The sequence below is a fragment of the Aspergillus caelatus genome (genome assembly GCF_009193585.1).
Source record: "Aspergillus caelatus strain CBS 763.97 unplaced genomic scaffold BDV27scaffold_37, whole genome shotgun sequence".
NCBI lineage: Eukaryota > Fungi > Ascomycota > Eurotiomycetes > Eurotiales > Aspergillaceae > Aspergillus > Aspergillus caelatus.
The window spans coordinates 115473-128877 of record NW_022475300.1 but is presented as its reverse complement, the minus strand read 5'-3'; the positions used below and the strand labels follow the sequence as shown (position 1 = coordinate 128877).

The following is a 13405-nucleotide window of genomic DNA, read 5'->3' as shown; positions in this document are numbered from 1 at the left end:
ACACCTCCGGACCTGAACAACGTATTCCGTCAATCTAACCTTCTCCAGCTTATTGTTATCGGTCCATGGTGTGGGCCACGTACAAATGGCTCTAACATCAGTAAGGCTTCTGTTGATATCTGTCGCAAGTGTACTTGCTAACACGCCGTGTCACAGTGGAAAGCCTTCAACTTCTTCGACGTTTCTTCCGTCAAGCTACCTGAGGAGAGCTCATCGATATTCAGTGTACGGACTTACTACCACCTCACCACTATGTGGGCATACTAATCTAATATTCTCGGAATTAGTCCGACATTTCTTCCCTTTGTACCGGCTCATCGAATCTCTTTCTTGGATCCACCGATGGCTTCGTCCACCTCATCTCGCCCTCCTTCAAGCTCGTCCGATCTTTTAACGCATCCGAGGGCGGCCCTATCACGCATATCAAACAGATAGAAGGAACATCACTCCTTGTGACAATCGCAGATGATGCCTCAAATGAACCAGCTTTGAAAGTCTGGGCTCTGGATAAGACGGAGAAGAAAACGGGAGACCCTAAGTGCTTATCAACGACCCCGGTGCAGAATGCTAGAAGACCATTCCCCGTACGTTAGTTCGCTCTCGGTGGTGCCTGAACTCTTGCTAAGTACTTATTGGGCAGATATCTGCGTTTGCGGCCGTTCCCGACCTGTCGCAGGTCGCCGTGGGGTTCGCCAATGGTTCCGTGGCGATCATTCGTGGCGATTTAATTCATGATCGCGGTGCGCGGCAACGTATTGTCTTCGAATCAGAAGAACCAATTACTGGACTTGAAATACACAGTGGTCCGACATCCATCCTGTACATTTCCACAACGAACCGAATATTAGCCTTGGTTATCGCTGGTAGGGGACAGGGCCAACCAGCTCGAGTCCTCGAAGACACGGGCTGCGCTCTCGGATGTATGGCTCTGGACAAAGACAATGGTGACGTCCTTGTGGCCAGAGAGGATGCGATATACACCTACGGGCCGCATGGACGCGGGCCCAGCTACGCCTTCGACAGTCCTAAGAACTCAATCAACATCTTCAAGGATTATGTCGCACTAGTCTGCCCTCCGAAGATCGCCAGTTCAAATTCGGGTACTTTGCGGAACTTCGATGTCAGCCAGCCTAATGATATTTTCAGCACAACCACCTTTACATTGCTGGATACGGATCTGAAGTTCATTGCACACTCGGAGGCTCTGGTGTCTCCTGTGAAACAAGTGTTCATTGAGTGGGGCGATCTGTTCATTCTTACTACGGACGGGAAGGTACGCAGGTTCGCTTCGTAATAATGTGGCCATGCTAACCTGATGAAGATCTACCGCTATCGTGAGAAGAGCCTGCAGCAAAAACTCGAAATTCTCTACCAGCGCAGTCTCTACATACTGGCGATTAATTTGGCACAGAAGAAAGGTGTCGATACTCTACAGCAGAATGCCATCTACCGTAAATATGGCGATTTCTTGTACCAGAGGGGTGACTATGACACAGCCATGCAGCAGTACCTCCGGGCCATTGATAACACAGAACCATCACAAGTCATTCGGAAGGTTGGAACTCCACACGCGTACTGCACGCTCGTAACTAACCGTGTATGAACACAGTATCTGGATACGCAGCGTATCCACAATTTGATCGAGTACCTCGAAGAGTTGCACGACCATGATCGTGCCACAGTTGACCACACGACGCTGTTATTGAACTGCTACGCGAAGCTCAAAGACACAGGCAAATTAGATGAGTTCATCAAAGCCCCCGGAGAATTAAAGTTCGACTTGGAAACAGCTATTGCTATGTGCCGTCAGGGCGGCTACTATGAGCAAGCCGCTTACTTGGCTACAAAGTACGGCGAAAACGACATGGTTGTTGATATATTGATTGAGGACTCGAAGAAGTACGCAGAGGCTGTGGAATATATCTGGAGGCTTGACCCTGAACTGGTCTGTACTAGCCATTAGCAGGGTTCCACAACATGATACTAACTATTTCAAGGCCTACTTTAACCTTATGAAGTATGCTCGTGTTCTCCTCTCCAATTGCCCACAGAGAACAACCGATCTTTTTATCGAATACTACAAGGGAAAGTACAAGCCCATCACGGAGGTTCAGAATCCACCCGAGCCACAGGCGCAGTCGACTAGCACACTACAAAGCCTGGCGGCTTTCCTTCCTCTCCCTTTGATGAACTCTAGCGCAGGCACAAAGACGGAAGCCGCTGAGCCTTCACCCGAAGTAGAGGACAAGGTAGCAGATGATACCCCAGTTTACCAAATCCCCAAGCCCCGAACTGCCTTCTCTGCTTTTGTGGGCCATCCTCAAGAGTTTATTACATTCCTTGAGGCCCTTATCAGTCAAGAAAGCCTGAAAGAAGAAGACAAAGTGGACCTTTATACGACGCTATTCGAGATGTACCTAGATACAGCATCTCGCAAGAAAGCCACGACCGAGAAGGATGAATGGGAGACTAAAGCCAAGAAACTCATCGAGGGCAAGGATGTATGAACCTATTATACACGGCTTGCTCATTAGTAGCGTGACTAATGTTTCTCTAGATCCCGATCTCCACATCCAGCGTCTTGTTGCTCTCAGATCTTTCGGGCTTTCGGGAGGGATCGACTCTAGTGCGGGAGCAGGAAGGTCTTCGTTCTGACATTTTCCGCTCATTCACGTCCGCAAAAGATACACGCGGAGCCATTCAAGCGTTGAAGAAATATGGCCCAGAAGAGCCCCAACTATACGTTGATGCTTTAACCTATTTTGCTTCAAGCCCGAAGATTCTCGAAGAGGCAGGCGAGGAGTTAGATGTTGTTCTCAAACGCATTAACGACGAGGGGCTCATGTCGCCGCTCCAAGTCATCCAGGCGCTCAGCAACAACGCAGTGGTCACTATGGGCCGGGTGAAGAAGTATCTGAGCGATAACATCGAGCGAGAACGGAAAGAGATATCGACTGTTGGTGCCCCGCCCTAAGGATAACCAAGCCGTGAACTAATGAATTTTGCAGAATCGTCGTTTGATTTCCAGCTACAGTACAGAAACCGAAAATAAGAGGAAGGAGCTTGAACAATTAGGTAGCAAACCAGTTGTTTTTCAAGCTCGCCGCTGTGCACTTAAGTCTTGCGGTGGAGTCCTGGACCTTCCTACGGTTCACTTCCTCTGCAAGCATTCTTTCCACCAACGGTGTCTGAACAAGGTCGACGAGGAAGCCGAATGTCCGGTCTGTGCTCCTCAGAACTCTACTATCAGAGCCATTCGCAAGAGACAGGTGGAGTCAGCGGATCAGCATGAGCTTTTCAAAGGGGAGCTCCAACGATCGAAGGATGGCTTCGGGGTCATCGGTGAGTTCTTCGGAAGGGGAGTAATGCGACCACAGAGTACTATGGAATGAGGATATGTCTGCAATGCTTGCATCATGATACCTTTTGTATTTAGAATTTTATGTTTACAGACATACCCAATTCCAGTTGACAGTCTTGATATCAAACGATAAGCAAGAGATGAACATGACCTTATCATCACGTGTCCGCGCGTCATTTCCGCACCCAATCGGCCACGACGCGTGATAAGCCATTCAATTTCCCATGCCAATACGCCGCCAATATCTATTCAGTCTCCTGCTTTTCTCCGCAATATTGCATATAAGCTAGATCGATGTCCCACAGCCGGGTAATTCAAGACTCCGATGACGAGGACGATCCGTTGGCAGCGGGCTTTCCACCTCCCGCCAACCCGACGCATCAAGCCGACAACGATTACGCTCTCAACTCAGTTGAACCAGATGTTCCCATAGCAGCTCAAGTACAGGAGCCTAACCACCCAATCGCAATCAATTTCGATGTGTTTCTTCAATCCCAGGAAACAGCGCCAACCAGACTATCATCCTCCCAGCAGCGAAGAGAAGAAAGATGGATCCCGAATGAAGCGGGGGGCGGCGGGTCCATAGGTGAGCATTGCGCTACCGGTATTCTCCACTGGCGGCATACAATGAGTTATCCACCATATACTTACAATATACACCACGGTAGGGTCAATGATGACAGAGATTGGCCTCGCACAGCAACGCCTCCTCGACGATGATGCTCAATACGCCAATCGACACCTTCCCCCGCATACTACCCTTGAATCGGAACCCTGCCAGCCTACTTTACCACATATGGATGATATACACCTCGTCCCGGTTGTCGATGTCAATGGTCCACAGCATATAGATTACAATAATATCGGGGTTGGTCCAGAGCATATGTACCAAACAAATGACACAATCACCCACCAATACGAACCTATCGCACATACAGAACAACATCATCCTCAAAGTCTCTTGAGCAATGACTTCTCCCAGTCCGCAGCGTCATACAATCTCTTCGAATCATCACTACAACCCTCTAGAAGCTCCAATCATGATACAATGTCCTTCCTGAGACCAGACGACGCCTTGCAGATCGACCTGCAAAATGGTGCCCGGAGGTGGAACTCCATGCAAGGAATGCCCTCTTCGCCGCACGACACCGAACCGAACTCTTCATTATTGTCTCCCAAAGCCAGTCGCTCGCGAAGTGACAATGCAGGTTCAAACGGGATTTTAGTTCCACACCCCGAAGTGCACCAACCTGCAGAGCCCCTCGACAAACTACCTCCTACTATCACTATTGAAACACCCGCAGAGCCAAAGAAACGAGGTCGCCCAAAGAAGCAAAACCCAGCAGAAACTGTCGAAACACCTGACGTTCCACGTGCGGTTAATCGGGACACTAGCGAAGCAAATAATACTAAACCCGAGAAGCGCAAGCCAGGCCGGCCACCAAAGAATCCAAAGCCTGACGCAGAGCGCAATGACTTTTCGAACACTGATGATCAATCTACCCTCCCTGACCCTACAACCATAATACCAGAACCACAAGTCCATCCGACTGAGCCAGATCTCCCTACTCTTCCAACCGATATACCCCAAAATAACACCACAGAAACCACCAACTTCCACATCGAGATACCCAAACAACAATCCCCACCACAACAAGCACCCACAGAAACTTTACAAACTCCAGAATCAGCACCCAAAGAACCCAAAAAGAAGAAACTAAAACGCGGCAAAACCACCTCCGTAACACTCCACAAAACCTATGACCCAGACGTCGAAGACGACGTAATATGGATCGACGATACACCACCAAACCCCGTCATTCCCCATACCGTAAACAGCGAAGTATCACACCCTACCGTCCCTACAAATAACGGCCAAACACCATCAGACAATATAACAGTACAACCTGATCCAGCCCCGCAACCTAAGAAACGCGGACGCAAGCGGAAGAAAACCTCCGATCCGGTGATCGAGGGAGAATCAAAAGATAAGATAGAGAAACCGTCGGACACCCATGTCGAACAAGATCAACAGATTGTCTCAGTCAAGGTCGACAATACCACAAATACAACTGTCAACAAAAATACCGTCGATGATTCAGATATACTTAGTGTATCTCACGATCTACAGGCTGGTTCAGAGAATATTCATTCTGAAACAACACCCGTGTTGACAACAAATGAGAGCCCGCCCGAGACACCCAAGAAGTCTGATTCGGAGCCGAAAACACCCTCTACGGCTCCTGGGGCCGCGGATACAGATGCTTCAGGCAAGGGTGCGAACAAAGGGCCCGGCAAACACAGTCCAATCTCCATGGGGAAGGTACCCTACCGCGTTGGATTGAGTCGTAAGGCCAGGATTGCTCCGTTATTGAAGATTGTTCGGCGGTAAATGATCACTGCCAAAAAGTGCGTGTTTAACCATCTTCTTGAAGACCCTTCGGTTGCCTACTATATTCGAATCATAGGATTGAGTTCGGCGACCGGCTTGCTTATACTGTCTTATTAGCATGTGTGTTTCCTTAACCTGTATATGATATAATCACGGCGATGGTACGAGATGTGGTAATGTCAAATGAAATGAGTTACGAATTGCATTCTCCATAAACGAACGAGTGTACCATGTCAATCCTAAACAGTATCCGGACAACCAGAGTATTAGTGGAAGAATAAGCTGACTACCTACAAAGGAACACGCTGACAAGCCAGTATGGAGACTAATCACTTTATAACCATTATCCCAAGCTTTCATGTATAAGTGCGAATACAAGAAGTCGCAAAAGGTCTCCAGCCGACGATGCTAATGCTGCAAACAAAACCAATTCCACAACGCTCAATCCAGGTGGCAACAAAGAGCCCGCATCGGATGTTGCAGGACGCTTTTCAGGTCCATGTTTGTGAACAGTGGATGTATGTCTAGCTTTCTGACAATGGCCAGCATTAGGCTGGCAACCAAACCCACAATGCTTGGGACTGTTCCCACAATAGTTATTCTTGCCACAGCAGGATCCGAACTTCGACCCCCGACAGGTAACATTCCCACCGCAGCGACCATCGTGCGAAATGACACGGTTGGCAGTAGCGAGGGGTTTGGTCTTCCGAAGAATAGTAAGCTCAGAACTCTCATCCATACGATACCAGTTCTCTTCGGGATCATCCAGGCACTCGCCAACAGTCACAATATTATAGCCATCTTTGGAGGCTTTCTTAACCATGTGCTCCGTAAGGTTATAAACAGTCTGTTCGTGCACATCATGAGCAATAACCAGCCAAGACTTATGGGATGCTTTTGCTCGGGCCAGGTTCTTGTCAAAAATATCCTTGGAACCCTGGATGGCACTGGAGCTGTCATGGCGATAATCTTCGGTATCAATGTCATACAGGATGACATGGTAGCCGAGATTGCCCATGTCCTTCAGACAGCCGGACTTCTCAGTACAGCTGGAATATGGAGGACGCATGTACGTTGGAAAGCCGCCCAAAATGTTTCGGAGTGCGACCTCATTCCACAGAATCTGGATCCGACGTTGTTCTGGTGTGATTTTGCTAAGATCCTGATGCGACCAGGTATGACTGGCGATCTGGTGTCCACTTTGATACATGCGTTCGATCATCGAGGCCCAGGGCATGCCTGGTGTATCTATGGGTCCTTTGGCGTTATTGTTGCCCGTGATGAAGAAAGTCACCTTTGCATCGTATTTGTCCAGCAAATCGAGGAGGTCCTCTGTGTACTTGTTCGGGCCATCGTCAAAAGTTAAGGCAATATTTCCTGCACCAACGCACGACCGGACAACTTTGGGACCGTATGGAACCTTGCCAACTTTGGGTCGAGGGATGCCGGACGTTGGAGGCCCGTCAGGCGTCATATGAGCATCACAGTGGCCGTAATCGATCTGGCAATCAGGAGAGCGGCAGTGGGCTTTGGTTTTCCCACAGTAGCCTAGGTCTTGTTAACCTGGCCTTCTTTGTGCGAAAGCGAAAGACTAACCTGCAGTCGAACAGCAACCATCATCAGAGCATTTGCCGAAGCCAAGGCCGCATCGGGCCAGAAAGTTGCGTTCCACCAAAGCAGGAGAAGTGTCATTCCAGTCAAGACCAGTGATCAAATCATTCTCGTCGTGCTTACTGCTTGGCTGAAGGGTAACATGCGCAGCTGAGCCTGCTATGGCGCTGGCGATGATCATCAATGGACTGAAGTGCATTCTCGAGGTGGTACCAGCTGAGGATAAGTGAGATGTATCTGATAATATAGACGGTAAGACGAGATGGGTTTGTATATGGTGCAATGCTTGGGATAAGAGAGAGTAGTGAGAAGGTGGAGAAAGGAAATCAACATGGAAGATCGTTCTATGAGTGCTCATCCATTGCGAGATTCATTCCCAGAGGAAGGTGCACCATGATCCTGACAAAATGGCAGGTGCGAAGAGCCACCAGGTTGGATATTCGAAGGCTAGCGGCTTTCACTCTCTCCGGATTTTCGAGTAGAAGTTGTGACTACAGAGGTATCCCTTTCAAGCATAATCTGGAAATTACTAGTGGCACCATTGCGATGCAGACGTGTACCCTGCATAGAACGAGAGAAATGAAAACAGAAGTCCACCTAGAATCTGACTGTCCTTCGACAATGCCCACTTTCAGCGCATTCATTAGGTTGTTATTTCAGGCCTCAAGACGTGGGCAAGATTAATCAATCATGCCTCATTTTTGGCCTAGGGATTTTCACGGTCAATACCTAGTTTTGCTTACGGCACCTGTAGTGTATCTATAGTATTTCATTAGTACACTACAATGTCTTGTTGAATATACTGTATGAGTGCTATAACAAGCCATCTAGGTGCTTTCGTAAGTTCGTAAATAAAACGTACGAAAGCTCTAAAGATATTCTTCACCTACAGATCTAGATTGGTTCATTATCCAATCTCTGGCTTTCCGAAGATAGAGACAATAGCTAGAACGCTCCATTCTTTTTCTTATTCAGACTTTCCAAGGATATGCTATTACCCGGTTCTGTGGAGCCAGGTATCACCAAATGAAGAAAGAGACACAACAAGAAAGGGAAGATAGGAGAAAATAAAGGAGGTGAAAAGGAGTGGAAGCATTTCAATGAGGTAACCTGGCAGTATATTACAAGTCTTCAACAATTGCGAGTGCTAACGTTTAGCAACAAACTCAAAGCTCAACTCCGGATATATATAAAAAGCAGGGATGATGTTCCAACTCCTAATGACACCTTTCAGCTGGCAATAATTCGTCCTTGTTCTAGCTCACAGCACCAATCGATTACCCTTAGACTTGAAATAATATAGCTCGATCGCCTTATATACTCGGAAAGTCGTAAAAGCTCAACGGTAATATTGTCCTGATCTCTCCTGCATTGGTAGAGCTAGCCTATGATAGCAGAAGCTTTCATTGATCCTACCTGTTAATATACCGTTATCTGAGTTTTATCCGGAAGCCACTGTTTTCGTCGGAAATGCTAGGGATCGCTAAATGGCGGGTAAAAGATACTGGGTCATTAGATGGAAGTGCGACGGAGGGTATCCGAAGAAATCATTCAGCTATTTTCATTAATCTTTTTGTATCTAGTATTCTAAGTCGCGATAACTTCACCAACGGTAGCAAAAACAAACGGAGCGAGTGTCGGAAGATGAGGACCGAACTTGGCCGGGCTGCTCCTTGCGACACTACCGACTGTGGCAATGAGGTGCCTTCGGTGCACGACGCTAATCTGTGGATTATTGAACCTCTTGACGAGTTCGTCGACGAACGAGCTAAACTGAACTTCTGAGAAATGTGGCACCAATGCGGAAATAGCGGCCAGCGCTCTTTTCGTGACTACGGTACCAGCTGTGTCATTGTCGATGATAGACATCACTGATTTCTGGAGAGCCGTTAACTCGGCTTCCTTGAGAAGTGGTCCAAAGCAGGTGACAACTTGAATCAAAACATCAATCGCATCGCTGCTGAATCCCTTAGAAGTATCTTTCTCTAGCATGCCCTTGATGACGGAGCCCCTTCTACCAGATTGAGATGGTGTAGGACCGGTCAACCGAGGGATGAGAATTTTGGAGACAGAGGAGTAAGCTATGGAAATGTCTGGCGTAGGTGGTTGCCCAGCTTGCGGGCGGGGAAGGGCCGTGACAATGACGCGTAGAGCGGTATTAGGAACTGAGGTATCGATGGTCTGGGATGCTGTCAAGTTCGAGAGCTTTTCGAGGATGGTAGTGAGGCTTTCGGAAGGCAGTCGATTCACAAGTGGACCCAGACTGATAATTAGAGTCAGCCAAATATTCCACCCAGGCACAAGGAGCAAGGCGTGCACCATAGACTAACCATTTTAGTGCTTGATTTTGAACATCGCCGTGTTGATCATCCAAGGCATTGAGCAAGCCGTCGGCCAGCCGTGACGAGGAAAACTGATCGTGAGCCAAATATGCAGAGGTGGGGCTGTTGAGGATTCCCAGGAGATCGTTCAGCGACATGTATCTCATGTCAGGATCTGGATCATCCAGTTTCGAGAGCAGACCATTGAGGTTTTGTTGGACTGCCTGTCGGTCCGCCATGGTTGTCTACCCCGCACAACAGGTTTCACTAGGCCAATATGATGGTAGGTAAGCTGGAGGAGAAGTCTTAGACGTAGAGAATGTGGGTATGAGGTGTGGAAACACAACACGGTAATCAAGGTGGCGCGATATGGAATAAGATACGGAGTGAGGTTGGAGGTACCTCTGAATGACTTATCGATTGGAATCAATCAGTCTAGCCCATATGGAGTGGCTGTCAAGTGGGGGTATAGCTCCTACGGGAGACCGTACGTGTGTCCAGCGCAGTACGAACCTTAGGCAATGAAGGATTTACAAGGCAGAACCTCCGTAAGCTCAATAGACCGCCTTCCTAAAGTGCTATAAGCCAAGTCTTTCTGATTGGCCGAACGATTTATACAATGGACCATATATACTTAACCCTACCTCTTCGTACTTTATATGAGGTAGCGGGTATTCATATGGATAATACGCTTAGCTGCTTTTATTCTGTCCTACCAAATGGCATTGCTGTCCACCATAGTCAGTTCAAGGTCATATTGCTTTTCAGGCATTTCGTCCAGCTTACGAAGGATGCCTTACACCGCAGAACCATCCCCTGATCTCCTGAGATCAGGCGATGGTTCTATATGTTACTTGCTGTACTTCCCCGGCCTCCGTCTTTCGGTAAAGGGGGCGTTCATGCACACTGGTGGCAATGTGAGGCATAATCTAACCTGACATAGGTGGCCTCGGGATTTGATCTCGGCATGCGTTTAGCCCGTGTCAGATATCATTAATATAGCTAGACCGCGTTGCTTATTCTATTCCGAGATTTCGAAACATTATGTTTGAATATGGTGTTTCGGTATAGATCCTGTACCCTGTGGCTGCCAATCCCGTATTCGCTCAACGCAGTGACATCCTCGTATCAGGGTTGATCACTCTTCTAGAATATCTGGCCTGGAACTTGATTAAGAACTGTATCCATTATCAATCCTGGTTCCTTGTCTATAGCATTTCACAGTATCATAATTCCATTCCTTGGCTGACGCGCTGAAGTATGTTGTCAGAGGACCCGAAGAGGTCTTAGAGCAGGGCTGTTTGTTCAAATGGTTAGCCTTTCATTTTCTGGAGAAACAAATGATCTGCTTATTCCAACCCTCACAATCGATTGATTGATTAATGTGGTTGGGCAACCCCGGCGTCAAATTAGGGAAGTTGAACAGAAAATGGCTATTTAGGTACTCAAGGTATGCATGTACCCGAGATTAGCGTCTTCCAAGAACAAAAAGAAACCTTCCTATGGGTTCTGGAACCAACAAACCTTGAGTCTCTCAGCTCGTGGCAGCGCCGGACATCTATGTAGAACCGTGGAAGGCGATGTCTCACGAATACGAGAAAGAGTGAGTCTACCCAGGAGCATGGCTGGGCTAGTCTCACGGTGCGCCTTTTTCTAAATGCCAAACTATAAACGGTTTGAGCAGGTGATAGGCTATCATTGAGTATGTTTTTCAACGTGCCCGTTTTCTAACATTAGGCATTCAGCCCTCTTTCCGGCCCCTGGAGAAGGGTTGGGCGGAGTTTTCTGAAATACGTGAGCTGCAAGGTGACTAACTTTGGTAAATGATAAGTGGTAGGCAGCGGGAGGGTGCAGTTTGAAAACACCCACCAATGAATAGATATGTATGATCACAGCGCATGACGAAGGAGCTGACTCCCCTGTCTCAATGAAACTTGAAAGTGGCCTCTAGACAGTTCCGTAGCCTATGTACCTGCGTGAGCCTTATAGAATTGGCCGATAAAACACGCGGTCCACTTGAGACTCCATGGGCGCAGCATTCTACCAAAAGTTCTTCTGTCAGTTCTAGAATTTCGATCACACGGTATGAGAGTATATACAGTGGCAGATAATAGCGTGGTGGCGTTGACGTATTACCTCACGAGGTTGGCGAACTACTAGGTTCGTATAGCTATGCTGGTATATTCCTTTTCCTAGTATCTCCTGGCAGCACATGAAGATTGGTAATGAACGTGGTCTTTCATCAAAACCATCGAGGGTTTCGTCAACTGCAATTCCACAAAGGCGCATTGCTAGGAAGTCCTGATCCAGAAATGGCAAGAAAAAGCAAAAGCCCGCCTTCTAAAAGCAGACGTTCACCTATAAGGTGGACTGCTCAGGAAGATGGAATTCTCTTCAAGACCGTCCACGCCTGCACAATCCGTGGGGAAGGCCAGTCTCTTCCATCGGACCCCAAGCAAGCCAGAAAAGATACCATCGCATGGAAGCTGGTCGCACAGTCATTGCCAGGGAGGACGAACAGAGATTGCCGCAAGAGATGGTTCAAGATCGACCGACGCTGGGTGCAAGGGCCTTGGGTACCAGATGAAGAGACGCGGTTAAGGGAAGCTGTTGCAATATACGGACCTGAGTAAGTGCTATCAACTTCATCGTTTTGTTTTTTCAAGGACATAGGCCCACTGATTGTTAGATGGAACGAGGTTTCATTCTTTGTCAAAACAAGGAATCCTGACCGTGAGTGTCTCTTCCCCAAAACAGATATACAGAGTGAGTGCCCACACAAATAACGAGACAAAAGAATGCTCGGAGCACTGGGAGAAAACTCTCCATCCATTCGTTGTCAACCGAAGCCGGGAAAGGACGGACGTAGGCCGGATCCATTGCGAAACTGCCAGACGTCATCTTACAGGTACTCCACAGGATATGAAGCTGCCAGATGTAGTTGCTCACTCTGGTCCTCAATCTTACACCCAGGAGGGGCTAGCAGGAAGATCAATACTTGAACTCAGGAACCGGTAATGGCTTTCTTATGACTTTTGCCCCCATAATCTCTGGCTAACTTGCCTCAGTGAAACGTCGATTTGCTGGCAGCAAAATCCTGTTCCATGGCAGCCTGAACTTCCACAGGTAGTGACCATATTCGGCCAGCAAGTCATGAAAGAAATGACCACATTGAACCCCACCATCGTTCCACATGAGAATTCTGTGATGCTTGATATCTATCAACCACCATTTGGGCAACCCACCAGCGATTACCAAGCCATATGTGGCAACGATTGTACTGAACAGAGCGCTGATCCACGCAATAGCGACAACGTCTCCCAAATCTCAGCGTCATACATGGGACCGATTCATGAAGAGTCACGATATGTTCAGATACGAGATTCATCATTGGGTTATGGGACGTTAGGTCCGGGCTGTAGCTCTATGGCCGTGGTCGACAGTGTTGCAGATCAACAACTGGGCCAGATAGTAGGGTATATGCGACAACAAGGGATCCAAGCTACTATCCATGTACGTTGAGTCAAGACAAATAGACAAATGTACCGTACTACTGCTTTATATAAGAATACCAATTTTGAAGAAAGTCTCATGGCCGATATCCACTCATAGCTCAAGGTTAAGCATTTGAGAAATGTATTTGTGAGACATGTAGGGGAACATGAACACATGTACATGACATGGCATCTTGGATGTAGCGCATCTGACACCATACCAAAA

The 13405-nt window shown here is 47.8% G+C and overlaps 5 protein-coding genes across 5 annotated transcripts; 3 read left to right on the top strand and 2 right to left on the bottom strand.

Annotated features, from left to right (window-relative positions):
- The first annotated feature begins 68 nt into the window (after positions 1 to 68).
- Positions 69 to 3602, top strand: BDV27DRAFT_124021 (tethering complex subunit PEP5). The gene is made up of 9 exons (XM_032066000.1): positions 69 to 100; positions 157 to 225; positions 288 to 584; positions 641 to 1273; positions 1322 to 1555; positions 1610 to 1945; positions 1998 to 2501; positions 2558 to 2956; positions 3009 to 3602. Exons 1-9 carry the CDS (start codon positions 86 to 88, stop codon positions 3390 to 3392), a joined length of 2871 nt encoding a protein of 956 aa, XP_031930444.1. The 5' UTR covers positions 69 to 85; the 3' UTR covers positions 3393 to 3602.
- Positions 3603 to 3655: 53 nt separating this feature from the next.
- Positions 3656 to 5753, top strand: BDV27DRAFT_155065 (uncharacterized protein; the record flags this gene model as incomplete). The annotated part of the gene is made up of 2 exons (XM_032072074.1): positions 3656 to 3947; positions 4030 to 5753. 2 exons carry the CDS (start codon positions 3656 to 3658, stop codon positions 5751 to 5753), a joined length of 2016 nt encoding a protein of 671 aa, XP_031930443.1.
- A 343-nt stretch (positions 5754 to 6096) lies between these two features.
- On the bottom strand, positions 6097 to 7563 carry BDV27DRAFT_155064 (chitin deacetylase CDA6; the record flags this gene model as incomplete). The annotated part of the gene is made up of 2 exons (XM_032072073.1): positions 6097 to 7301; positions 7350 to 7563. The coding sequence occupies 2 exons, from the start codon at positions 7561 to 7563 to the stop codon at positions 6097 to 6099; spliced, it is 1419 nt and encodes a 472-aa protein (XP_031930442.1).
- A 749-nt stretch (positions 7564 to 8312) lies between these two features.
- Positions 8313 to 10143, bottom strand: BDV27DRAFT_124018 (uncharacterized protein). Its single transcript, XM_032065999.1, has 2 exons — positions 9695 to 10143; positions 8313 to 9627 (listed from the first exon to the last, which is right to left on the bottom strand). The coding sequence occupies exons 1-2, from the start codon at positions 9922 to 9924 to the stop codon at positions 8952 to 8954; spliced, it is 906 nt and encodes a 301-aa protein (XP_031930441.1). The 5' UTR covers positions 9925 to 10143; the 3' UTR covers positions 8313 to 8951.
- Positions 10144 to 11997: 1854 nt separating this feature from the next.
- Positions 11998 to 13207, top strand: BDV27DRAFT_155062 (SANT/Myb-like DNA-binding domain-containing protein; the record flags this gene model as incomplete). Its single annotated transcript, XM_032072072.1, has 2 exons — positions 11998 to 12314; positions 12754 to 13207. The coding sequence occupies 2 exons, from the start codon at positions 11998 to 12000 to the stop codon at positions 13205 to 13207; spliced, it is 771 nt and encodes a 256-aa protein (XP_031930440.1).
- Positions 13208 to 13405: the final 198 nt, after the last annotated feature.

Excerpts from the sequence above, each read along its gene's own strand:
- BDV27DRAFT_124021 (XM_032066000.1), top strand. Across the intron at positions 226-287 it reads AGAGCTCATCGATATTCAGT|TCCGACATTTCTTCCCTTTG; the intron begins GTACGGACTTAC and ends TCTCGGAATTAG. Across the intron at positions 2,502-2,557 it reads AACTCATCGAGGGCAAGGAT|ATCCCGATCTCCACATCCAG; the intron begins GTATGAACCTAT and ends ATGTTTCTCTAG.
- BDV27DRAFT_124018 (XM_032065999.1), bottom strand. The coding sequence starts at position 9,924 with ATGGCGGACCGACAGGCAGTCCAACAAAACCTCAATGGTCTGCTCTCG. Across the intron at positions 9,628-9,694 it reads CAAAATCAAGCACTAAAATG|TCTGGGTCCACTTGTGAATC; the intron begins GTTAGTCTATGG and ends TCTAATTATCAG.